The following is a 25,864-nucleotide window of genomic DNA, read 5'->3' on the forward strand; positions in this document are numbered from 1 at the left end:
GCAGCGGCAGCGGGGGCTGGAGGGGGCGGTGCGCGGCATCCAGGGCGACCTGGGCAAGCTGTGTCGCAGCCACGGCGCCACGGGGGCGGCGGTGGAGAAGCTGCTGGAGAAGTCGCGCAAGGTGTGCGCGCACACGCGCGCCGTGCGCGACCGCCTGGAGCGGCAGTGCGCGCAGGTGCGCCGCCTGGAGCAGCACCACGCGCAGCTGCTGCGCCGCGACCGCTTCAAGGTGCTCATCTTCCAGGTGAGTGCGCGCCGCGCAGCGCAGCGCAGCGCAGCGCCGCCCGCCCGCGCAGCGCCGGCACCGGCCCAAGCGTTGCTGAGCCGCGGCCCGCCCGCCCGCATATTTTCCCCTTTTTAAGCCATGATGCGGCCGGAGCCTTAACTGCGCACGGGGACGTGGCTTCAAAAACTAACCAACCAAAAACCCCTCCATAACTCACTCGTTTGGGGAATAAAACACTGAGCTTGAGCAGCCCCAGCCTGGATGGGGCACTAACCCGTCTTGTTAAACTGGTCGCTTTCGGGTTAACTGTGTTGGTTGTTTGCCCTAYGCCCTGGTAGTTTTTCCCTCGGGGGAAAAAAAAAACAAAAACCAGCACTCAGCTTAAACTTGGCAGGGCTGGTTAGTCCCCCGGCACTTCCCCCAAGAAAGGAAGCCCCCCCCCCGCACATTGTTCTCCCCAAATTACAGTTTACTCTCCTAAAGCCAGGAGAGGAAGAGTCACAGCTTGTGCAAAGCACGGTAGTTTCCACCCCAAAAGGAATGTGGAAATTATTCCAGGAGCTGGATAAATTAGAAGACAAATTACCTTGGGGAGTCCGGGTAATGCAAGATCTGTTCCTGTGATTCAAAGTGTTGCCATCTCCTAAGACCATTATCCAACAGTTGGCTCCAGCCTCTAAATCAGGATCTAGATTTTAAATGCTTCCCGGGGCAGGGTGCACCAGCTTGACCTGGGTGAAGACAATTTTATGTCACTTCTGCTACCCCTAAACATTAGAGTTAAAGCCTTAGAATGGCATATAAAAAATACAGCATCTCCCTTCAGAAAAAAGCACCAAAGTTTAGTATTTTAAGATCTGATGTATAGAAGAAGGATGAAACACAGCTGTATGTGTGCTGGGTGGTTAAAGTTGCCTCAGTCAATGAAATGCATTACTGCCTAGTGGCAGTGATTTGTAGTGATTTTTACATAGAAATAACAGTAAAATTCCAAGGAAGGATTTGGAGGATAAAGCAGCATCCTAATAGGAGAGGGCTGGGTTTGCTTGTTTCCTGAAACTACCAAATTCTATGAAGTTAAGACCTATTTAAACCTATGACTTCAGCCTGGGCCCTCCCCTAAYTTCAGGTCCTGCAGTACACACAAACACAGCAAACAGCGTGAGCTCCTTCTGCAGAAGGGCAGCTCAAGCCCGCAGCCCTTCGCGGAGGAAGATGAGGAGATCTCTGCGCAGGGGGGTCTTTTTTTTTTTTTTTTCAGCTTGCATAGGAGGATATCATAGAATTGGCAAGGTTGGAAGGGACTTCTGGAGATCATCTAGTCCAACCCTCAAGCGAGCGGCCCACAGGGGATCGAACCCACAACCTTGGCATTATTAGCACTATGTTCTAACCAACTGAGCTAAACCTAACCCCAATTGCTGACCACCTTCCCCTGTGTCACAGAGAAGCGTGTTGCCCTAGGGTAGACAGGTAACAGCACGAGGCTGACGCAGATACAGGGCTTAGAAGAGAAACCCTCCGGTTCGGTTCGGGAAAAGCAATACTGGGCACTTTAACTGTTCCTACTGCTGGCCYGCTGCTGACGAGAAACATGGATATGTGGAAAAGAAGAGTCAAAGGGGAGTTTCCCCGCAGGGAGGCCTGTGGAGAGGTGCTGCCTGCATGCCCTCTCCGCACAGCTCGCTGGGCGCGTGGAGGGACCTGGCACCAGGACAGGGTAGGGCCTGGCAGCCAGCAAGGCTACTGCCTCCATGAGGCCACTGCACAGAGGAAAGAGCGAAAGGCTGCCCAGAGTTAGCACCACACTGAGCAAGAGCCCTGCAAAAAACAACTCCAGGAAGGAGAAGCTGTAGCTATGAAGCCATCTTGACGCCAAATTTCTTTAAAAACAAAGAGAAATTTCGACACATGGGGTTTCTCTTCAGTTTATGAGTTTTTCTTTTCTACAGAACTACCCCTGAACTTCACCTCATGTTTCTCATTAAGACATACTTCTCCAGCTGCTGAAAACAACTCAATGTGAAAATATTGATTCAACTCTACATTCACTGTGCATTTCAAAATTCCTAATATTTCATGGGAGCAYTGGGCAGAGCCAAAACACATGACTGAGCTTGAGCTTTGCATTTTATGAAACTGCTGTGACTTGCCAAGATCAGCTTTCCCTCAGCRAACCACATTTAGAGAAGCTCAGCTATTTACTTATTTTCCATAAAAATACCTTCAGTCTTCCCTTCCTGGATTTTCTGCATTGTTCCTTCTTTGCATATATTTCTTTAATTAGTGACATATTTTAATGGTGCTGTGTACAAGCCTTTGAGGATGCAAAAGTTATTACAAATGCTGTAAGTGACACAGCAATTTAACAAAACACTGAAATGACATTTTTTAAATCTTTATTAAGCTCTAGCATTGTTCCCCTCTATTTTGTTCTCACCACATGACCAGGTTTGGGGAGAGTTGGTTTTGTTTTAGCTACAGAACCAAAATACAAGATTAAAAAACCCAAAAAACTAAACCTAWTTTTTCAGTAAATATTTTGAAATGCAGCTTGGGGTCAAGTCCAGTGATACTGAAGCCCCTTCCAGATGCCACTGTAGGTAAATACACGACCCTAAAAATGGAGCAAGCAAGAGGCAGGTACAACAAAATGGGAATTTCCTGTATCTTGTGGCTTAGGTCAGCATAACAACCTTCTGAAAAAGCACACTCAAAATCAAAACTGAGCAAGTTAAGGAAGTAGATAATAGCATTATCAGCATGTAAGCCTAGCTACTGAATTTCCCACTGGAGCCTTCCAGGGAAAATACTGTTGTAGTGATTAACGACAAAAATATTTCACACGGCTCTCAGGACTTGATCCAGCTGTGCTGCGGGCACTCAGCGGGTCCATGCAGCCAAAACCACACCACAGGCAACCCAGTCTGCCCAGGGCCTGCCAGAGGTAGGCAGAAACCTCCTTCCCTTGCCTGTGGTCCCAGCCTGCTCCCTTGCCTTCTGCCTCCCCATTTGGGAAATCAGGACCTGAAGAGCATGTATTTGGTGAAGTAAAGTACATGGACTTATAGCTGCTCTTAGAAGCACCTATCTTGTTTTGACAGAAATCTCTCTTTCATGGGGCAATGCAAGTTTTAGATGCTTATTATGCATCTAACAGCACCTACAAAAGAGGAGCATGAGCTTCTGTAAGCATGGAAGAATGCCATCTCCCCTCCTTRAAGGCTGTGGCCTCTTACTACTTGTAGTACTGTAGAAAATTCAAACCAAAACACACTAACTTCCCTCAGGCAGCATCAGAGGTTCAGCAGTCCTAAGTAAGTTAATTACCTCAGTGAGCATCACCACAGGCACTTGCAGTTGCTTATTCACTTGGGCTGTTCGGTTTTGTAGTACACTGTTACAGATCTTGTCTTTCTTTACAGTGAAWGATTTATACAAGATTATGACCTATAAAAAGTTCCCAAGAATAGCAGATCAAAGCCACTTGGATGGCACTGAGCTTCACAAATACTACTAGTTCTAACTTCAAACTGTTAAACTTCCAATTTGACATRGATACCTTAGACACAGCACTAAACTGACCTTGAAACAAGCCATACTTGCCTGTTTCTGGATCATACTGCTTTGTGATTGCATATGACACCACTTTCCTACATTAAATACTTGTAAAGTTACAGTCTATCTCTGTTCATTAAAACAGTTTTCTATTCTATTTAAGCACTTAAACCTGAATGTGGAATATATAAGCTGTATGTGATTAATTATGGAAAGACTACACAAGACAAATTATGTTTTATACTGAGTTCTCATGCTCTGAGGAATAATTTAACACTACATCCATTCCCGTAATCCACATTTCATTAACTGCAGTGGAGAGAAAATACAAATATTTGTACTCCATTTAGAGCTATTTTCACTCAGTGCTGGTGCAAAACTTTTTTTTTGTTTTGTTTTGTTTTGTTTTGGTCACTGTTGCCAATAGTTGCAGCAGGATGCCTTTATACCTAACACGTGTAGGAAGAAGAGCTCATGCTCAGAAGAGAGAGCATCTCAAACATCCACTGCCTCCACTGCCAGTGCAGGGTTTTGAAAGCTTCATCTGTGTGATGTATCTGACAGAGACTGCTGGTCCATGAAGGTGTACAGAAACCGTAGAAGCAAAAGCATRCAAAAACATACGGGCATTAATTTTTTGATACATTTCATTTTATATCCTTGAGGGATATTCAGCAACACACTTAATTCCCATTAGCACAAAATTTCTCTGCCTGTCCACAGGAATATCCTTGAGTTCTGGAYGCACTGCAAAGTAGTCCTTACTAATTTTTAAAACAACCACGTACAAAGTACAATGTGGTGTCACCTGCTCATTCATGAAGACATCCTTACACAGTCCTGACAGCAAGTTTAACCCAAGACACTGTTCTCTTTAGTAATCCAACTGTATGCTCAGTCCTAAAAATAATGAGCATAAGCTTAGAAGCAAGTGTGGCTAATTTTTTACCTTTAACTGTTAGGCATAGGTCCACCAGGGACAGATGTAAGACTATTACAAACATTTTGCTCAGCACTTACTGCTTTCTCATATCTCAAGATAAATTCTGAAACAAAACCAAAAACTTTCCAATCTGAACACTAAGTGATATTACACACACTAGGTCTGCCTAAAAKTCATAAAATAAGTAATAAGTACAGTAATAAGTAATAAGAATATGCAGTTCTGACACGAGTAATAACTCTGAAAGGAACAGGAGAGCGTGTTGGCAGAGCTTTTTGATGCTCTTTGTATGGGCAAACACCTGCCAAGCTTCCTGCCAAACAGAGCACTCGCAGTGACATGCCTCACCTGCTGGGGCTTGCAAAGCTGCTGTGCTCGGTGGTCAGAGATCCTTCATTATGAGCTATGGCTCTTTCCCCTGTTCAGCTTGCTGTGTTTTCAGACACCTGCTGGCTTATTTCTTTTTCCTGTCCTTTCTTGTATTTCTTTCTAAAAAGTGATCATTTTCCTTTTAACTGGAAGTGACTACCAGTATTCTCTACATGGTATAAAGTCTGCTTATATGTCATAACCTTTTTTCTTTGATGTCCCACAGATTTATCTTGTCCATATTTTTAGTATTTATCAATTCAAAAAGATTTTTTTTCCTGTGCTCTAGCCAGCACACACACTGTAAACATCATGGACTACATAGCTYACAAATAGCAAAATCTACAGGAGAGCAAACGTCGACAAAGATTTTTCCCAAATTGCAYCTGTAGTCTTCCCACAGAGAAGAGAGAATATCCTCACTGCCATGGATGGAAGTTATCTCTGTAGCATAGAGCACTGCAAGCCATGTTTAAAGCACACCCACACCAGCTCTGGTGCTTTTGGCCAACCTTGCTCCAGATGACACTTAGTCTCACTCAGATCCTCCCCACAGACCTAGTCATTCCAGTGACTGCATCTGCTATCCAAAGGAAGTGGGCAGAGGAAAGGAGTGAGAAGCATGTGTCAAAATCTTATCCTCATGCATCTAGTGAAACATGGCTCCTTCAATTCCTCAAAGTAAYGTTCAGACTACTATGATCACATAAAACAGAAGTAAAAATTCTGGGTTGTGCTTTGTACCATGCTAAGACTGATGTGAACCAGAAAGCTTCACTGACTTCCAGTTGAGAGTTCAGTCTTAGTATCAATAATCCAGTGCTTAGTATCAATAATCCAGAAAAGTGCATACACTTTTCTGAAAAGAGTGAAAATGCTAACTGCATTCTCCATCTAAGCTACCCCTCACATGTACCCAGCATCTCTATGGGGAATTAATAATCCCAACCTTTGGCTAGAGAAACTGAAAGCTGTGGGAGGTTGTCTTCTTTAGGTCTACACAGGAGATGGGTAATAAGACCTCTTTAGCCATGCCTTAGACACAATACCATCCCATCTCCCAGGGGATAAATTTACAGCTTTACAGCCAAACTCTTAAATAACTGTATCTAATTTAAATGACAAAGAACAGACTTTCCATTCTGTATACATTCCAAGTCACTCTGAAAGAGAAATCTCACAGTTGGCAGCTCATTAGTCTTAAACTGTACAAGACAATGGTTCAGTGGGCTTTGAGTGGCTTGTTACTGCTTCAATATATTGAAACAACATGAAATGTTCAGCATCCTTCATCTTATTGTTTAAAAAAAGAAAAGTAATTGTTCAGGGTTGTGCTTTGTTTATTAAATTTGTGTCCTGTGAACTATGAAACTCAAATATTGTCAATTCTTTCAGGAAGAAAACGAGATCCCTGCCAGTGTTTTTGCAAAGGAGCCTATTCCCAGTGTTACAGAAGGGAAAGAAGAGCCTGTGGATGAGAACAAAACACTGGAAGAAACCTTGCATACAGTGGAGCTGTCTTCAGATGATGAAATGCCTCATGAGGAAGGTGATGTGGATGACAGCGCAGAGGAGAAAATAGAAGAATCAAGAGCTGAGAAAATCAAAAGGTCCAGCCTCAAGAAGGTAGACAGCCTCAAGAAAGCATTTTCCCGCCAAAACATTGAGAAGAAAATGAATAAAATCAGCACAAAGATTGTCTCACCTGAACGGAGAGAAAAGATTAGGAAATCCCTTACTGTACATCATCAGAAGTCCTCCTCTTCAAAGAGCTCATCTCTCAAAGCATCTCCCCTCACACTTAATGAAAAGAAAGTCCCGGAAGGAGAAAGCACTGCTGAAACTGAGGACAGACCAGCAGAAACTACAAGCAAAGAGCAAGCTGAGAATGAAGAGGAAATGTCATTCCCTGATACGCATTCAGATGCGACACCTACCAYGTCTCTAAAAGAAGAGAGCAAAGCAATAGTCGATTCTTTGGAGAAAGAAGCCAGAATGGAAGGGAAAGCCATGATAAACAGCAACATTGAGCTGTCAATTGTTGAAGATGATGAGGAGTATGGGATGCCTCTAGAAGTTTCTAGCCACAAAGCGTATGAGGAGAGAAATGAACCCGTCAGTGGTGAGATGGAACAATCTGATGAAGAAACAACCCAAGCAGCTGTTCTCCAGATAGACCAAACAGCACAATAAATCTCAGCCTTCTTTTATGTTGCAAATACACACGGCTTAGTTAAGTGAATAGTCGGTGTATATTTCTGCCACATGTGTTAGCAGTGATTCTGTTTCTTCCATCTTTCTCTCTGCAATGATAATTTACTGCATCGTATTGCATGCAGAGTGAACAAAGTCAATGGCACGGGCTGCAACATGCTCCACTCCAACTGTGTATTTTAGGCCAATTCACTGGTAGTGTTTAACTTAGAGGTGTCGTCAGCTGGCATAGGAGACTGGCATGTCTAGTAGAAGCAAGCTGGTAAACTGGCTTTCTTAGAGTTAGGTCAGAGACATATATGGCAAGTAGTCAGAAAGCAAAGATTTCTGTTCTCTTTTCTTTTTTCCTATCACCCTATTTCATAGCACTGTGAGTAGCTCTGTATTTAAATGTAGAAATACCAAAGTGAACAGTTTAATTTAGGTTGCCTTGCTAAGCTCTCAGTATACTAACAGATTCAGCAAATACATGCGTGTGTGTTATTGGTTCAGGGCGTTATGCTGTAAGTTTAGAAGAAGAGTATTTAGAGAGTGAAACTGAAAAGTTGGTCCCACTGACTTCAATGAGGGTGAGATTTTGCCARTAGTCTCTTCATATTCACTTTGAAGAAATGACTGTGTTTATATGGAACTGGAAGGATGATTTTTGTAATTACCAGAGTTATGGAGATATATTACTGACATGAATGCATAATCAGCTACTGTACCTTTAATAGATCAGAAATTGGCAAAAAAAAAGAAGGAATTTGATAGAAACATGGAGACAGTTTCAAGGAAGTATGAAGTGCTATGAAATGTTTAAGGAGCCTACAATATTAAATCTATACTTCCAGCTTAAAAAGTACATACTCAGATCACTCATTCATTCATTCTTACTCCTTGTAGCAACATAGCATCAAACTTTGCACCTGCACAACTTTGTATCTCAGAGTATTTTGAAAGCAGCATAATTTGTCTTTTTACAGATTATTTCATATATGAAGCTATATCTACACAGAATAGTTATATAGTTACAGGGATGTAAAGTTTTTTTAAAAAAGGGTGAAAATGCTCATTTAGGCATATCTAAAGGAAAAAATGTGCTATGGATTAAACTTCATGGCAAGGATGAGTTCACACAAAGAYGAGTCCGCAAAGCCACAAGATTTGATTCTCTGCTAATGACTTCCATCAAAACCACCTACATGCTCTGAAAATTGCACATTTGTCAGTTTTCAAAATTCATGGAAAATAAGAGGTTACAGAATAATTTGTTCCCTGTGAATGTTCATTCCAGTCACTTACAAAGGTAAGGAGGAGGGAAGAAAGGGAAGAACAAACAACAATTACTTTGCATCCTTGTTTGTTTATGCAGTAGGAGTTTTTTTTATATATTTATAAGCATAGACATATATAATAATTCTACTGATACTTAATATTGTGATAAAATATTTTATCTTTCAAGTTGTATTTAGAGTCAGAAATTATGGAGTAAATAAAAGCTACAGCAAAAATACCATTAGGAAGTGATTAACAGCCATTACTCTGCAGGAGTAATACGTATAACCAGTAAATCACACTGGAAATCAGTAAGAGCTTAGTGTAAGCAAGTACTACTAAGAGTTAAGCTCTTAACTATGTAGTATCATATAAGAGATATTGTTTGTAAGAAAAATGGCATAACTCGTGCAGCTATATTTTTATTTTATATTAACAACAATAGATTTTGACCATTTTTACTTGTAACTAACTACAAATAATGACAAATAAAAATATAACATAAAACACAATCCTGTCAATCTTTGAAAGAAATGGTTTTAGAAGTTGGCAGAGATTAAATTTAAAGGTCAAACATTTATTACTCCAGTTCATRTCCACATTGTACCTATTACATTTTCTTTCTCATCCTCTGCTGTTATTTGGAAATCCAAACACCAGGTCTCAGACTTTGCTTTCCAGGCACTCATCAGGTCTCTTAACACATCTGAAGGTAATAGTCAGGCAGTCTGCAAGACCTGCTGGCTCCATTTGCATTTTTTATTGGACTGCAGCATCTAACACTTCAAATAGTCCTAAAAGCATAATTGTATTGAATTGTATATTCTGTTTATTCACACAGATAAACTCACGTCTTCTAGAGTGCCACATAGTCTTTAGGAGACTTAATTTAACTGACAGACCAAAGCATGTATGTTTTAACCTTTATGTAAGAGCTGTCAACTTCCTGTAGCCATGAAGTGCTAACCAGGGAACCCAGCATCATGTTTACATTTCACTTTCAGATATGCCTGCTTTGTTTGTCCTCGTAAGCTTTAATTCAAACAATACCCCTGGACACACTTTATCTGGTTTTACAGATGCTGAAATGAATCTTACGCTCAGTGTTTTAAGAGCATTAGAATGCTATCCAGTAAAACCATAGGCAACGCAGGCACTCAGCATCTATGACAATAATTCAAATAACTACTTCAGGACACACTGTGTACACAGGGATCAGTTGTAGAGCTAGAATTAAACTTTTTCTCCTGTAAAATTACATATATACAAGGATGAGCCAGCCTGTAGTTCTAACAAACATAAGAAAATATGCTTTGTAAGAGATAAAAATGTTTACTCAAGCTTGCAAATGCCTACTTTTGTGCTAACTTCTGAATTGGAGTAAGAACTAAAACYCAGTAAACTCAGGTTTCTGGGCTGCCCTTCAACCTCTTCAATACTCCCTACCTCCACTTTTGTGTCCTAACTAAAAATGTAAGTTGCAATTCTTACCACCTCAGGGAGCAGAAAGACTGGCAGTGGCAGCACTAGTCTTTCAAAATATCTGAAGTATGTGCCTGGATCTTGTCAAGCTGACAGATGTCAAGCGTATGCATGGGTGCTCCATTCTTGTGGTGACAGGTTTGTCTACATAATTACTTTTTTTAAAACTGTATATTTACACTTCTTGACACTAAAACATGACTTAAAGGGTATAGCGTCTGTCTGTTAACTGCATACATATCATTATTCCTCAGAAGACAGGACCTGTTAGTTATTGCACAGATTCAGTTTGACCTCCACTGAAATCAACAGGAGTTTGGCACAAAGAAAGAGGGTGTGATAAAGTCCGTATGGTATAAATGTTTAAACTAGCAGCACTCAGTGGCTGCTGATACTTCTATTTTCAGTGCCAGAAAAACTGCTGACATTTCTGTCCGCTTTTAGGAGAAAAGGGCAAGGAGCATCCTGTTGACCGTTACGTGCTAATCCAYGAGCAGACTCTTTTGTGAGAAGGCTTACAAAGATACAGGGTTTCTGTATCATCTTACTGCCAAATTAGAAAGCAGAGTGAAAGCACTAAAATGGGCCTGACTAAAATATGTTTGATAATTAAAAAGACAGAAGAAAGGGGAAAAGATAAGGTACTGGAGGTTAAAATATACCTGTATGCCCTTTACACTGATGCAATGAAAGCCATTTTTCATTATAGGCTGTAATGCCGAAGAGTTACCTGAGTGATTGATTTTAAAGAAAGCTAAGCTCAGAAAAATTACTGAAGTAATGACAATTTATTAGAGTGCCAACTACTCACCAAGGGACCTGTCCAACCCTGAAAGTCACTGAAAAGTCTTCCGCTGACTCAAAGGACAATCTGAGCCATATAAGGTTTTTGAGCTGTACATACAACTTCTGTAATGATCAGTAAGAGCTGTGTATGTAGACCTAGGACATGAGACCTCTCTGTATAGTGCCCTAATCCAACCTGCTTAGCTCATCAACAGAATAAAAAGTTTTACTGCCATCAGCATTGCGGATACAACATTGTTGGAGAAAAGCAGGATGCATCATTAGCAAAATTTTAAGCTAAGTTCTGACTCCAGGGTCTTTAGTGTAATTGCATACAACAAAGCAAATGTAGCTCAAATTTCTAACAACAAAGTCGAGTGTGCAGTAGAAAAGTTTTGCTGTAAACCGCTAAGCCAATCATGCTCACTCTAGGTGTCAAGAAGATGATGTCAGGCAGTTGCCTTGCTCTCTTGCATGCAAAGAAAACACTCACCACCAGAGCAGAGTAAGTATGCAGATGTTTGGCCCCCATCCTGTTTAGGATTTTGCCTAGGCAACTAAACAACTGATCAGAAACAGCTGCCAAGGCAGCCTGGAGGGGTGCTGACTCAGCACAGAAGTATCTTCTACTCTGATTCACAACCATCACATTCCCAAACAATGGAAAAAGTGGGATAACCACTTTCTAGCATTTTACACTGACTATTGCCAGGGCTTTGATTCAGAATCTGCTCTAGAACCAGTATCAACCCCAAGCTGAGTTTGACTGTATGCATAAAGAAGTTTTAATTAGCTTTTGGTGGAGGCTTATATTTTCTGCCTTCTTTTTGATTGATATGCTGTTTTTCCCTTCCTTCTCACTCCTCCAAGTCACATGCCTGAGTCTGAAGTACACACTAATTCAAATAAAGAACTCTAACTGCATATTGAGAACTGATAATCGATGTCATCTTTAGTGTTTCTTACATGGAGTAAGATGCACTCCCTTTTAATAGAGTGCATTGCTGTAATTGGGAATAAATCTGCTTTGTTAACCAAAAGCTAGAGAATGTTATTTATTTTTCTTTCAGATCAGAGATTAATATTACTGTATGACCATTGGCACTAACCTCTTTTTCCACAGCAACACTAAAGAGAACATAAACTATGAGTCATATTACTCTCTGAAGGACTTTTTTTGTAATTATGATCATTGCACAGTTCCTGAAATACATTAGCTGACACATAGCTCTGGCATAACAGCTTTGACTCTTCTTCATTTGAACATGCAGGCAGAAAGGAGAGGCCTCCATTATTTTCTCTCTCTCGCAGACTGAGCAGAGCACTGCACAAAGTACAAGACGTTTATTATTCACCATAACTGTACGGCTCCTAAAGATTCCACGGCAATGTTTTCCTTATAAAAGGTGTAACAGTTTTCCTCACTTTCAATAACCTTAAATGATACTGACCTTCTAAAAGGAAACGCATGTGCTTCTCAACCTGGTTAGTAAATCGAGGTCTGACAGCTGGAATTGATCCAAACTAGAAATCATATTATACTTGGTAGCTGCAAGGTTGCACACTAACATTGCTACTCTGCCTGTCAACAGCTTTAAATTCTCCAACATTTCTTTTCTCAGAGAGCATAGCTGAAATAGCCAACTCAAAATAAACCATAGCTAAATCAGTAAGAATTGTGACTCTCTGTACTTCCTTAAGTAAAAATCTGTTTTTGGAACAACTTAGCCATACAGCTCCTTGGACTATCTCACCAGATGATCACGCTAGAATATCACAGGAGATTATAGGACTTTTTGTGGCTGTTTCTTATGTTTTCCTTGCAACACAATCTGTTGTGCACTTGTGCAAAGCACTCAGAAAACCYGTAATATTTGTTACGGCAGCAAAATTAGGAAAGAAGATTAGCAAAATCAAGGATATCCACTTTCAGTCAACAGCCACAAAACAGAATGAAGAGACAGAAGCAGCTTGTGTCTCTTGCTCCTCCCAGGCCTTAATATCAACCTTGTAATATAGTCACTAACAGATAAACCAGCCCCAAATTCGCACCAAAACAAAGGATACTTCTCTCACAAAGCCTTGACAGCACAAAACAGCATACATTGGGTCAGGCTTGTGACAGACACACAATCAAACACCAGAACACCACCTAAAATAAAGCAATCACTCTACAGTGACCACTCTATAGGCCGGTCACTTCTCTCTGAAGGTTTAGAAAAGGGAAAAAGAAACACTAAATTCAAGTTTCTGAACACAGGGAGACTAGGTCATTGCAACATCCTATGCCATTAATTCCACTTTTAAGTTGAAAACTGTTTTCTTTACTGCCTCCCACCGGGTAGAAAAAGCAGCATAAAAATGAGTGTGATGTGGCCTGTGCCAGATACTGAATATGCACAAGGCAGTGCTAGGATCAAAGAGTACACAGAGGGATGTATACACTGCAGGCCACGTACACGTATCTCATTTAGCTCAAGTACCAGGCACAAACTAACTACAGAAACGCAAAGTTCCATCCAAGCTAATTCATCTTATTTCTCAGCAACTTAACTTCTGATGTCCTAAGCTATTCATTTAAAGTTAACTTCAGCATCTTTTCAGTACACTGCCAACTACTGTTMTACATACCCTTATATTACTTGCTCCTTCTGACATGCCTGTAGGCAAATGAGCCCCGTGAGGCTGACAACATGAACTGCATTAACCAACCGCCTGGTCCCTGAATCATTAAAACTCAGCATAGCTCCATGAGGGACAAAGAGCGACAGCGAGAATGTCTACCYGGTGGTAATCAAACTCCAAATGCACGGAAGTTGTCTACATTTGCAGAGTCAATTGCCATTTCCACAGGAAGACAGTGAAGCTATATGTGATACATGACTACTTTCAAACACCCCTCATTTTCCTAGGAGGCTTACCATTTTACCATTCCTGATTAGAGTATGAAAATCAGCAAGTAGGTTATGACTGAAAACATTAGGAAGTGATAATGTCATGGAAGATGCATGTRAAGAGGCCTATATAAATTTGTCAAAAAGATTTTCTGTCTGTGGGTCGAGGAGTAAGCTCTTTAGAGGAATGACTGTATCCTCTACATGCCATTGTACATCTCTTCAAATAAAAGATAAGCCTGCAATACATTAAGGTACRCATTTTTATTTTACCAGTATGAAAATCTCAACTAAAACAAGATRTTATGCAACAGCTCTAAAACATTATATATGTAATATGTAAATATAGATATATTATAGATAACAGTTTCAAATAAGGTGAGAACCTAGAAGTTTTTATGGATTTTGGAATTGTAAATTTCTTTACTGAAAGGAAAGAGATTGGCAGAATCCTAAAATCCAACACATACGGTGTTTTAATCAATTCCCATTACTTCTCAACGATACGATAGCAAACATTCACCTGGGCATGGAGAGACTTAAGACAGAAGTGTGTGGGAGGAGAACAACTTTCAGCAGAAAGCTGTCAACAGCRGAAGTGCAGGATAGAAGCACTGAGAAGCACCCAGAAGCACTGAGAAATACACCTCAAACAGCTGAATTTCACCACCAGATCACCGAATCTTGATGGCCTGTTAGAACAGAACCAGCAGGATTTCTTTGATATTGCAAACAGGCTTTCAGGAAAGTAAATCCAGCTCTCCTCCTTCCTCAGGAAACTTAGTTTTACCAGTTTACTATATTAAGGTATGAGGCAGCAATGCTGTCTGGACCACTTTTCCCATAGCGTTTGGCCTCCTTTGGGAGTTACTCCATTCTTACGTATTTACAGAGAAACTACTTGTTCTGCCTAGCTTTCCTCAGTTTCTGTTTTTAGTTGTGCCTTTGACCTCAACACAGAACAGGCCAGATTTTGCATGATGTGGGCACAGACCCATCTGATTTCAGTTCTCAATCACACTTCTTTTAAATCAGAACCAGCCTCCTCTTGCTACACTCCTAACATTTCCTAGATGATTTCACAACATTTTTTTGTGCTTTTCCATAAACTCAAGTTCAGTATATAACACCCTCCCAATACGAAAAGCTCTATTATTAACTCCTAGCAATGGCTCATAGGATACCGGTTAATGAGAGGGTTTTTGTTTGTTTGTTTGTTTGTTTTTTTATAGCAGCCAAACTTGTATCAATTTCCAGACAAAAGTGGAAGATTTAAGGGCAGAATGGTGAAGGGCATTGTAGCCATTGGAAGAAAAAAAGTGGATTAGGGCTCTTTGGAATGAAAGCRTCTCCTTACCTATATGTCTGCTGCTGTCAAATTACAGTGCCTTTCTTACATGAGGAAATACTGCAGCTAGAGCCTTCTGGCACAGCCCTCAGAAAAGATCCAGCTCAGCTGCTAACAGAGMAGGTGGGAAGCATGAGTGAGCCTGAGATGCCACAGAAGCAATCTCAGTGCCTGAAAAGAAGATTTCACTCTATGGGAGACAGGAAGGTGAAGGTGTAATGAGAGATATGGATGACCCTGGAAACTTAGGAGTCATACGGTTTCTACGTTATACAACTCTACACAGATACATATGTATCTTACACATGCACATATATACATTATATACAGAACACATACATATGCATGTATGAAATACAGAACTCTATATACACACACATTTAAATATCTATCTTTAGTAATACAAGGATTAGGCTACCAAAGCCTAAAAAAAAATATTTGGCACCCACATTCCATTAATTTCAAAGATCTACAACTCACTTAATAAATTAAAGGTAAAGTTCCTCAAAAATTTTCCTCCTGACATTTCTCAGTGCCTACATCATCACAGTACTCACAATCAACTCTGATAAACACRACAAACGCAGGCAGTCCTCTTCTGAATGATGTAACAGTAATCAAAATACCCGCCTGAATCCACCAGTGCCAGCACGTATTAAACAAAAGCCAAACGTGTTTTGTGAAAATCAGGGACAAGAGAACTTGAATTGGGGGTTCTTGGTTATATATCTGAGTTACTCAAACTGCAGCTCTAATAGCAGAGATTTTATATTACAGACTGTCACTTTATAAGGAGTTCATAAAATCACTTTGCAAGACTTCCACATAATGTTTTGCACAGTATTTTTCAGGCAGAGGCAATGTKCACACTGAAACAGACACCAGCTCACTCTGCCCATGCTTCAAGCCAACTGGAAGATACGTTAAATGACAAGTACTACTCCCAGCTAATACACCATGTTTCATATTAGGTCAAACTGGGCACTGAATTAACTGCATACATATGAGGCCTGGTCAGTTTAAGACAGGGCGAGATCACCTCTGCCTGTAAAATAGGCAATTTGGCCAGAGAGTTTTGACTGCACGAGCAATGAAGTTTTAAGGGGTCTTATTCCACTGTCGCTCTACTAACACCAAACCTCCCCCAGCATACCATAGAAGACTCAGATTCACTAATAACAAAATTTAAGGAAAAAGATTAGGAAACTGCTTGACCTGCAGTAAATACTGAAATTGGAAAAAAAAATTATCTGCTAAGAACTCATCTATTTTGCTCATTAGAATGGAAGGTGTGACAGAATTTCTTTGATGCAATCCTACTGGAGCAGTCTTAAGGAKTGTTTTGACTCTATAAATCTTAATCATTACACTACAGTACAGTGCTTGGTGCCTGCTCTGTTTTCTTTGTACAAGGCTCCAATGTGAGAGTAAAGGAGGGACCAGCTAAACTCTGCAGTGTTTCTCTTCCAGCCTATATCCTCCGGGCAAGGTGGCATGAAACACACCCGTGGAGTCAGCAGCAAGTTGTGTACCTACCCCTTGACCACATGGGAGCCTGCCCACTGGGGCACTGCACAAAGCTCAGTCTGGTTTGTCACCAGTGGCAGCTCTCCTGCCATGGCTACACCATCCAGGCAGCACAGGGTCTTGAGGTGGAGGAAATGGCAAAATGTTTATCTGACACTCTCGAGCTCCCTGGAATTTAAAAGGCTTACTCAAAAGCGTTATTTTCTGTAGATGAGGATGAAAGCTTCAGGTTATTTCCATATCCCCACTGCAATGAAGATATTTCGTATTCAAGGTTATTATATATTATTCAGTGAGTTCTGCCATCTTTCCCCAAACAGTATTTTCGCTCAAGTATGCAGCTGGCCAAATACTGGGAAAAAGCATTAGTTGAAAAAATTATTTGACATGAAATAGAATTTCCTTTCTCCAACTAATGTATTCAGCAARTTACAGCTACTCTGCTTCACTCTAGCATTTGACTTGACCAAAAATGCGGTAAGACAGGCAAGATCCTGAAGAACCCAAAATGTTCATTATCACTAGTATTAAGAGTTCCTACATTCTTATATCAATAGTTAAATCTTGCTCTTAGTAGTAAGCAATTGTCCTCTTTTCTGACTGCTATAAACTATCTTTTGCACAGGAGTCCTCCTTACATAATGGTATTTCCAGATTTTCATGTTTATGTTTACGTGCTATATGATTACTGCCTGGCGAGGAAAAACCTGCTATTTTGAATACATAGTAGTTTCATTCTTAATTGGATTTATTACAGGAATTACTTGTTGCTCTTCCTTTCCCTTGCTGGATTGTTGTAGCTGTTACCCTCTAAGTTTCTTGCTTSCTTTCCATCCTTTTATCACTACCCRGTGTGCTTCACTATGATTTTACCATGATTCACGTTATGAGATTTTCAACAGGCTTCTACTAACCCATTTTAACTTTTGCACCCATCTAACAATACTTTTTTTTCCTTCCTGACCTCCAACTGCAGTGGYATCCCAAAATCATTTGTTGCATCATCCACTTACTTACATCTATCTCTGTTATTTAGTAAGAGTCTTCATGTTTCTGCTCACGTTCAAGCGTTATTGAATTTGTATATAAGAGACTCAAGGCATCATGTCCAGAAACAAAACCATTAATGGTTAAACTCAGTGAGAGGTAGGTATGAGGAGTTTATTCCATTCTTGTATACATGGATGCAATTTTGAAATGAATGCACTGAAGTGTAGTGCTACCTACACTTTACACCATATAACAGAAAAGACCACAGACTCCCTTAGCACAACTAGGCTGTGATTACAGAATTCCTGTCTGTAGGAATACAGAAGCCCTATCTGAGCACCTAAGTTGGTTGCTTAACCAATCTGATCGCCTTCTATGATGGAATGACTGGCTGGGTAGATGAGGGGAGAGCAGTGGACGTTGACTTCAGCAAGGCTTCTGACACTGGCTCCCATAACATCCTCCTAGACAAGCTCAGAAGCGTGGGTTAGACAAGTAGACAGTGAGGTGGATTGAGAACTGGCTAAAAGGCAGAGCTAAGAGGGTTGTCATCAGCGGCACGGAGTCCAGTTGGAGGCCTGTGGCTGGTGGTGTCCCCCAGGGCTCAGTAGTGGGTCCCATCCTGTTCAACTTATTCATCAGTGACCTGGACAAGGGGGCAGAGTGCCTCCTCAGCAAGTYTGMTGATGATACCAAGCTGGGAGGAGTGGCTGACACACCTGAGGGCTGTGCTGCCATCCAGAGAGACCTGGACAGGCTGGAGAGCTGGGCAGAGAGGAACCTCATGAGGTTCAACAAGGGCAAGTGCAGAGTCCTGCATCTAAGGAAAACTAACCCTAGGCACCAGTACAAGCTGGGGGCTGACCTGCTGGAGAGCAGCTCTGCAGAGAAGGACCTGGGAGTGCTAGTGAATGACAAGTTGACCATGAGCCAGCAATGTGCCCTTGTGGCCAAGAAGGCCAATAGTATCCTGGGGTGCACTGGRAAGAGTGTTGCCAGCAGGTCGAGGGAGGTGAGCCTGCCCCTCTACTCAGCCCTGGGGAGGCSTCATCGAGTACTGTGTCCAGCTCTGGGCTCCCCAGGACAAGAGGGACAGGGAGCTACTGGAGAGAGCCCAGCAGAGGGCTACGAAGATGATCAGAGGGCTGGAGCACCTGCCCTATGAGGAACAGCTGTGAGAGCTGGGCCTCTTCAGCCTGGGGAAGAGAAGACTGGGGGAGGGGGGTGTCTTATCAATGTGTATAAGTACCTGAAGGGAGGGTGTCAAGGAGATGGGGACAAACTCTTTTCAGTTGTCCCACGTGACAGGACAAGAGGCAATGGGCAGAATTTGAAGCACAGGAAGTTCCGCCTGAACGTGAGGGGGAATTTCTTCCCTGTGAGAGTGACAGAGCACTGGCACAGGTTGCCCAGAGAGGTTGTGGAGTCTCCTTCTCTGGAGATATTCAAGGCCCGCCTGGATGCAACCCTGTCTAACCTGCTCTAGGTGACCCTGCTGAGCAGGGGGGYTGGACTAGATGATCTCCAGAGGTCCCTTCAAACCCTACTGATTCTATGAAAAGACAGCAAGTCTCTTAACTACCTGCAGGACTAAGAGCCTGATCCCCAAAGTACCTCAGGGTCATCAGATGGATTCTRACATACTTCAAGGTTCTTTGTATTGGCTTCAGATTCAGATTCCCCTTTCTGCTATAACTTTTCCAAATACTTTCAGTACACAAACTTGCTTTTAAGAGATCTTCCTCTGAACACAGATCGAATATACAACTGCAAGACACTTCCTCGGATTYAAGATAAAGCAATCAAATACTGTTCTAAGAAATATGATACATAACATCTTAATTCTCACCCAAACATTTCTTGGTTATCTTCATGAAGGACTAACTCAAATATTAGCTTTGGGATTTGATAAGGGACACATTAAACAAACGCTGATGCCTTTATCACAAAAAGCTGACTCTCAACCAGATAAGTACAGTGCTGCCTACAAGTTTAAGTATTACTATGTAGCCTTCACTTGCAACAGTATTTTTTTTCTGCAGTCTGCAATTGTTTTTTTTTTTTTTTTTTTTTGGGGGGGGGGAATGTATAAGCATATCTAATACAGTAGCTTACATGGAGATTTCAATCACACTGTAGTAGATAACAAATGAGATATTTCCTATGCCAGTTCTGCTATATAYGATATTGCTTCTCCTCCCTAGAACTTTGTAAGAACCTGAGGTCTGAGACATCACTTGTTACTCCATTATCATGCAGTGATGAAAGAAAACATTTTTAATTGTTTTCTACTGGCAAGGTAATGAATTATTCCTCTATAATGGATAGGAGGCAGCAAAAGAAGGAACAACATGAACACTCAGCAATAAAAAACAGTTGTCAAAAATGTGTCAATCAGTAAAATCAGTGTAAAATTTAGTAATAAGTTGACACTTTTAATTTTGCAAAAACTCTCACCTAATACTCTCAATTAATCAGCTTGCTAAAGCTGAATAGTTCCTTGAAATTAATGGGGCTTCCTGTAGACTAAGTTTCTTCTCAGCATGGTAGACGAGCAAAAAACTGCAGTGATTTAGAAGATTTTGAAGTAGGGCTACAATAACTTSCAAGGAGCTTCTTCTGATTAATAAAATAAAATAGAGGAGCAGAAAAAGGTCACACTTGGCTGAAAACAAAGATTAGGCTTCCAAAGGCTTTTGCTAACTTCCTTACCCTGCAAACTCACTCTTACTAGACCTTCCAATTTATGGAGAAATTTTCTCTTCCTGAGGATGACTTTCACACCTTTTCAACCCAGGTTTTTATCTTAGTATTTTTTAAAACCTGAGGCATAGCATTAAAAAACGCCAGAAATTGCCACTCAGATGTGCTGGCTAAACGTAGCAATACTTTCAGGGTCTGGCTTACAAGCTCCTCTTCAAAGAGCGCAGCCTTCAGCTGCTCAGATTCTGAACTAAAATGCTGAAAGAAATTATATCACTCACATTGGCCATAAATACCAGCAGATCTGTCATTCATTTAGAAGCTATTTTTTTTCCATAAAACTTGAAAAAAATGCCAAACTTCAGCCTGTCACTGAGGAATTGCTCTCTTTCATCAGAGCCTAACTCATAATCAATTCATTCCCTGCACATTGGGGCTCTGAACCATAACTGGGGCTCTCAGATGCCCCCACAATAAACAGCAGAACAACAACAGGTTTTCCCTTGGAGAATTGCTTCCAGGCACTTGTCTCGCAGCGATAAGCAAGCATCCAGAGAACGAGAGACACAGCCTGTACTGCTCTTAGAATAGCTCATATGGGCCCACATCRCATGAGATGGGAAGGAAAAGACTCGTCTCCGGGGCCTTCTGCTACACACACATCCTTGCCCGCACAGTGCTCACCATTCAGCCTACCTGGCTCTTGGAGCGACTCAAACAGGGGAGATGCCGGAGTCGAGGAAGGTGCTGCTTAAGGTAGGGGCAGCTCCTTTAGGCACAGCTTGCCATAGGTTTTAGCACATCCTCRGATTGGCCCCTCGGTTCAACGGCACCGGCCGTACATGAGCACCCCTGTCTAACTCAGAGAGCGCTGCTGAAACAGGTAACCAGTCCAGTTAAAGCAGCACACTATTTCAGTAAAACTAGCACTAAGTTGGAGCCTAAGGCAGTGAGAAAGAAAGGATAGCTAGTGTTTTTTCCTAAGGCAGGTAAATACCTATTAGAAAACTGCTTCTGAAGGCTTAGGACAGACTGCCGAACAGCACATGCCAATACACCCCTGAGCATCCAAAGCCCATTTTTTGCTCCATGAACAAGTAAATAATCTCCCTGCAACCTAAGCAGCACTACACCCAGCTTTCTGCTCCTCTCTGGTACAGCTACCCCAGAAGCAAGACTGATTTTGCTTAAGGGTGAAGCAGCTCTGTTCCCACAGGGGAGCTTCACTTCCTGCTCTGGGAAAGCTAAGCAGGTTGATTGTGCCTGCTATAGCCCCATCAATCCATGTCTGCTGCTGCCTCAGGGAGAGCCATTGCTCCCGCGGGTGCTTTCCTACCCCATTTAGAGAAGATGAGCAGCTGGTTTCGGGCGCCGCAGCTCCCACAAGGCCCTTACCACTCGCCTGCTGCCGCTCCAGCAGCAGCTGTCTGGCTGCCAGGGCCCAGGAGGGCAGGAGGCAAAGCAAAGCAGCTTTTCTTTTACGCCAGCTTTTTTTCAGGCCAAAAGACAGAGTGGCAGCCCAGCTGGGCTTGGGTAGTTGTCTTGCTGAAGACAGGAAGCAAAGCAAAGAAGCCAAATTTTAAACCCATTCACAAACACCAAAGACCATTGTAACTCTCATGCACAAAACAAGATACGAACCCAAGAGCGCAGACAGAGCAGATCCTCTGCTAAAGACCAGGCTGGAGAAGAAGAGAGCGTTGACTCAAGCCAGATGGGGTTCACATGCAGTTTACATGTCGGGGGCCAGCATCGCTGCTCAAGGTGAGCAGCGCATCAGCACTGACAGCCACGGTGCTGCTTGCAGTGCAACACACTCCACATCCTACCCCTGCTTCCCTCTTCGCRGCAGCCAGCGCACTAGCACCCTAGGGAGGCTGTCTCCAGGCACAGCCTGAGCCTCAGGAACCTGGGCATGCCCTCACCAAGCAGACATACAGGTGAAAACACTAACCATCACAAACAGGTGTGGTAAATCCAGGTCGTTACAAAGCTCCAGAACCACATAGCTCTAACATTTTCTTTGACAGCACATATAGCTCCACAAACAATGCTACATCAGTTCACATCTACTGAAAATTAGCTGCCAGTGTTCTCTTTTGAACCTAATAACTTAGTGCTTGCAAGACTTAAAACGCACAGTTTTGCRCACACAATGCAAGTTACCAACAAATATACAGCTCATTTATACCAGTGCACAAACCTCCTACAAATTCTAAACAATCTGGTTCAGCTTTCACAGTTAGACATGTCAAACTGACTACAACCAGTAGAAAAGAAATACCTACAAAAGCAAACAGCAGATTAGAGAGGCAGTTAACAGCAGCTGAGGAAACCATCTACCACAGCTGTGAGATAGATCAAGRGAGTCAAGAAATGCTAAGTACATTTTCAAACTTTAAATGTATTATACAACTCAATAGAGCATTTTGTGGCTGTGGAAACATTGACTTTCCTTCCTGCTTGTTAGCCATGGATGCTGTAACATCACCTGTGGCTAGTTCTGTCAATCATGCTGTTGAAGGGCCAGAACATAGAGTAAAAATAAATCAGCTTCTTCCCTCAGCTCAGAGGGAAATTTTCATGTATCAGTGTTTTGAGGATGTATACATCTGTTTTTCAGCACACTGTCATAGCAGTATTAAAACCTAAACCTATTAATACAGGAGTGCTCTGTGATTCAAAGACAGGCCTCACTTGTAACTCTTTCCCTCCAATTTACACATTCCCTAGAAGCAAAACAAGCACAACCACAGCAGAGTTTGCACAGCTAGGAATGAATTTCTGCTCTGCAGTCCAACATTAGGAATGCAATAAACAATTCATAGACAAGACCTGCAGTATTCTCCAGAACTTTAGATCACAGGTCAGCTCTCATCAGGGGATGCTGGCCAAACACTCTGACAGCAGTAAGTTAAGCWATCCATTAGGAAGTGGTTCCTAATAAAGAGACCAAAAAGGTCGTAAGATCAAGAATTTATCCAACTCTGTCATTCTCAAACAGTACAGGAGTCTGTTTGATCAGGCAACCCTTGCCCACACTGCTCAGCATGTAAGGTGGCAGGATCTCCCACCAGATGAAAGAAAAAAAAAAACCCTGCATTTGTGTGTACTCTGTGGGCAAAAAAMCCCACCATATCAATAAAGTGAAAGCCGAGCATCTGGTCTCTGGGATCATGCAGGCAGATGAAGGCTGTACCAGCTCAGGGAATGGCAGCAGGATCATCATGCCCAGCAGCATCCCAAGCCTTACCAGTTTTCCTTATGTTAAGCTCCTTGCTTAAAGGAAATTCTTTTATCCTGGGGCTTTGTGGGTCTAGCAAAATCACCCATCTCCTTTACTGGACCATTCCTGTGCCATGTGCTCTGCTGTCTCTCTGCTATAGAGCAGCAAAGCCTAAAGATGAAATCCTAGCCCTAACAAAGCAGACAGCAGCTTTGGCAAGGCCTTGCTCATGGCATTTTGTCCTGACTGTGTGTGGTCAGCCTCAAACATACTGAAGTCAAGCAGATTGCTTGTTAACCCAAGTATAAGCCTGCTGCTGGAGACTCAGTGGGAAACCTACTTCCTTCTTCCTCTCCCATCCTGAAAGGACTGTGGAGGGAAGGGAGCCTAGAAAGGAGTAGTGCTTCCTTCATAGCTCGTGGAGAGAAAAAGAGGAAAAAAAAAAAAAGAGAGAAAGGGGCCAAAAGGGCTAACCGAAAGGGGGGTGAAATGTGTTTATTTGGCACAGGGTGTTCTACTGTCATTGGAAAGCATTTTCCTTAAAAAAGAAGGCAAATTGCAGTGCAAAGAAAAGTTGGCAATCATAATCCTGTATGGAAGCCACAGAACCGAACTGTGCCTCTGTGTGCCCTGTGGTCACCCTTCAAGACAACAGCTCCCAGCCTCAGGCTTCAGTCATCCTAGCCTAGGAAAGGAGAAGGGCAGGAGAGTTTGCTCAATGATCTCCTGAAGGCTGCCAAGCAGGAGAATGTATTTGCCCTGCAAGCAGGAAATCAGAAGAACATGCTTCAGGGTCTAAGTAGTCAAGAGGATTGCATTAGTCCTGAATCCTGGAAGAGCTCTGAGCAGAAAGCTGAAATAACAGAAGAAATAGTAAAGCTGCAGCAGCTGGCTGCAGGGGCTAAGAGCAGTGGGAAATAGCAGGCAGAGCATGAGCAGCATGCAGGCACACAGTGAGCCAGCGACTGGTGGAGCAGAAGTATTACCCACAGCAGCAACTTGAACCAGGCCTCACTTCTTCACAGGACTAGAGCCAGAAAGCAAGACCTGACACACCCAAACTGTGAGGTTTTGCTGCTGGAAGGAGAAGCAACTAAATACCTTGAATAGGAGTATGAAAAAGTACTTTAGAATTAAGTCCATTTTATGTTACTTATTTGCTCTTCCCTCAAGATTTTATCTGCCTTTAATAAAGTACTAYTTGTTAAACCAATTGATCCATGTTTGGAAGTGAGGAAAATTAGCTTATTAAGCACCAAGCAGTGTGATTTAATATTCCTAGATTTTCAGGTGGGAGCTCAGACCACTGTTTTACTCATCCTCCCTGTCAATTTGAGCAGGGCTCCTGCAGCTGCCAAATTCTCACAGAGGCTTATCACATCTATAACCACAGAATATTCCCTGACAACTAATGCCCTGTAACACCAGGTAATATTGGAGAATCTTATAATGTTACTGTCATCAGGTTTTTTCAGCTACTCCAAAGGCAAGACACAAAACTTAGGCAGGTCACAAAACCTAGCTTTTTTTTTATCTCAGTTAGTTGTATTTTAGAGACAAGAATACTCTAGTTATACAGGGCAGAAATTAAACTGAGGAGCTGAAACGTGTGGATGATGAGATGCAAAATGGCAGTCAGGAGGTGGTGGTCCCTGAGATAGGCTGCCAAAGATTCGCCCAGGAGACATTACTGATTCCTTCCATCAGTATACCAGAGACCTTTGGTTTCCACAGATCAACAGCATTAAGCAGCTTTCTGGAAGCACTCAGCAAATCCATCATTTTCATGATTTAGAGAAGGGGAAAACACAGTTGCAATGTTAATTCTCCTCTAAAACAGAGCCAGGGGTTGAAAAAACACTGTTAAGAATTCCCAGTGCTCTAACGCTTTGATATTGTACRAGAGGTACCACAGCTCAAAACAGAAGATCAGTGGTATCTAGCCACTGCCACTGTTCCGCACTAGCTATGCTCTTCAACTGTCCCTCCCTGCCCAGCCACCAAGCCAGAATACACTCTCAGCAGCACCAGGTGGAAGCAGTTAAGCCACCTCCATTTGACCCCTTTCTCTCAGTGCATACACTGACTGTAAGGGTATTAACATAATTCTTGTGAGTCTAGAGGAGCTGGGTCTTTGCATCTTCAACCTCTCTCCTCTGTTTTCGGTTGTTACTACTGTGCCATACTGCAATGTTATGCCTAAACTTCACAAACCCTTGTTGCTCTCAGTGACGACTCGGCCCTGCGTACCTCTCGTAACTGACAAAGCACTAGAAGACTGCAATTTTTGGTTTTAGTGTCAAAATGGGTATTCCATTAAACAACCTTGAAGATCATCTTC

At 42.2% G+C, this 25,864-nt stretch overlaps 2 protein-coding genes across 2 annotated transcripts in view; one reads left to right on the plus strand and one right to left on the minus strand.

The window, feature by feature from the left end:
* CAVIN2 (caveolae associated protein 2) overlaps positions 1 to 8,051 on the plus strand; it is an 11,811-nt gene extending 3,760 nt beyond the window's left edge. Inside the window, exons 2-3 of the mRNA XM_085320866.1 lie at positions 5 to 244; positions 6,492 to 8,051. Coding sequence (XP_085176992.1) covers positions 5 to 244; positions 6,492 to 7,289 — 1,038 coding nt within the window. The 3' untranslated portion in view covers positions 7,290 to 8,051. The remainder of the gene's footprint in view (positions 1 to 4; positions 245 to 6,491) is intronic.
* Positions 1 to 25,864, minus strand: part of NABP1 (nucleic acid binding protein 1) — a 98,592-nt gene that overhangs the window by 30,777 nt on the left and 41,951 nt on the right. The gene's annotated exons all lie outside the window — the stretch shown is intronic.

Source organism: Rhea americana, unplaced genomic scaffold, assembly GCF_003343005.1.
Source record: "Rhea americana isolate MKP2758 unplaced genomic scaffold, rheAme1 scaffold_12, whole genome shotgun sequence".
Classification (NCBI taxonomy): Eukaryota; Metazoa; Chordata; class Aves; order Rheiformes; family Rheidae; genus Rhea; species Rhea americana.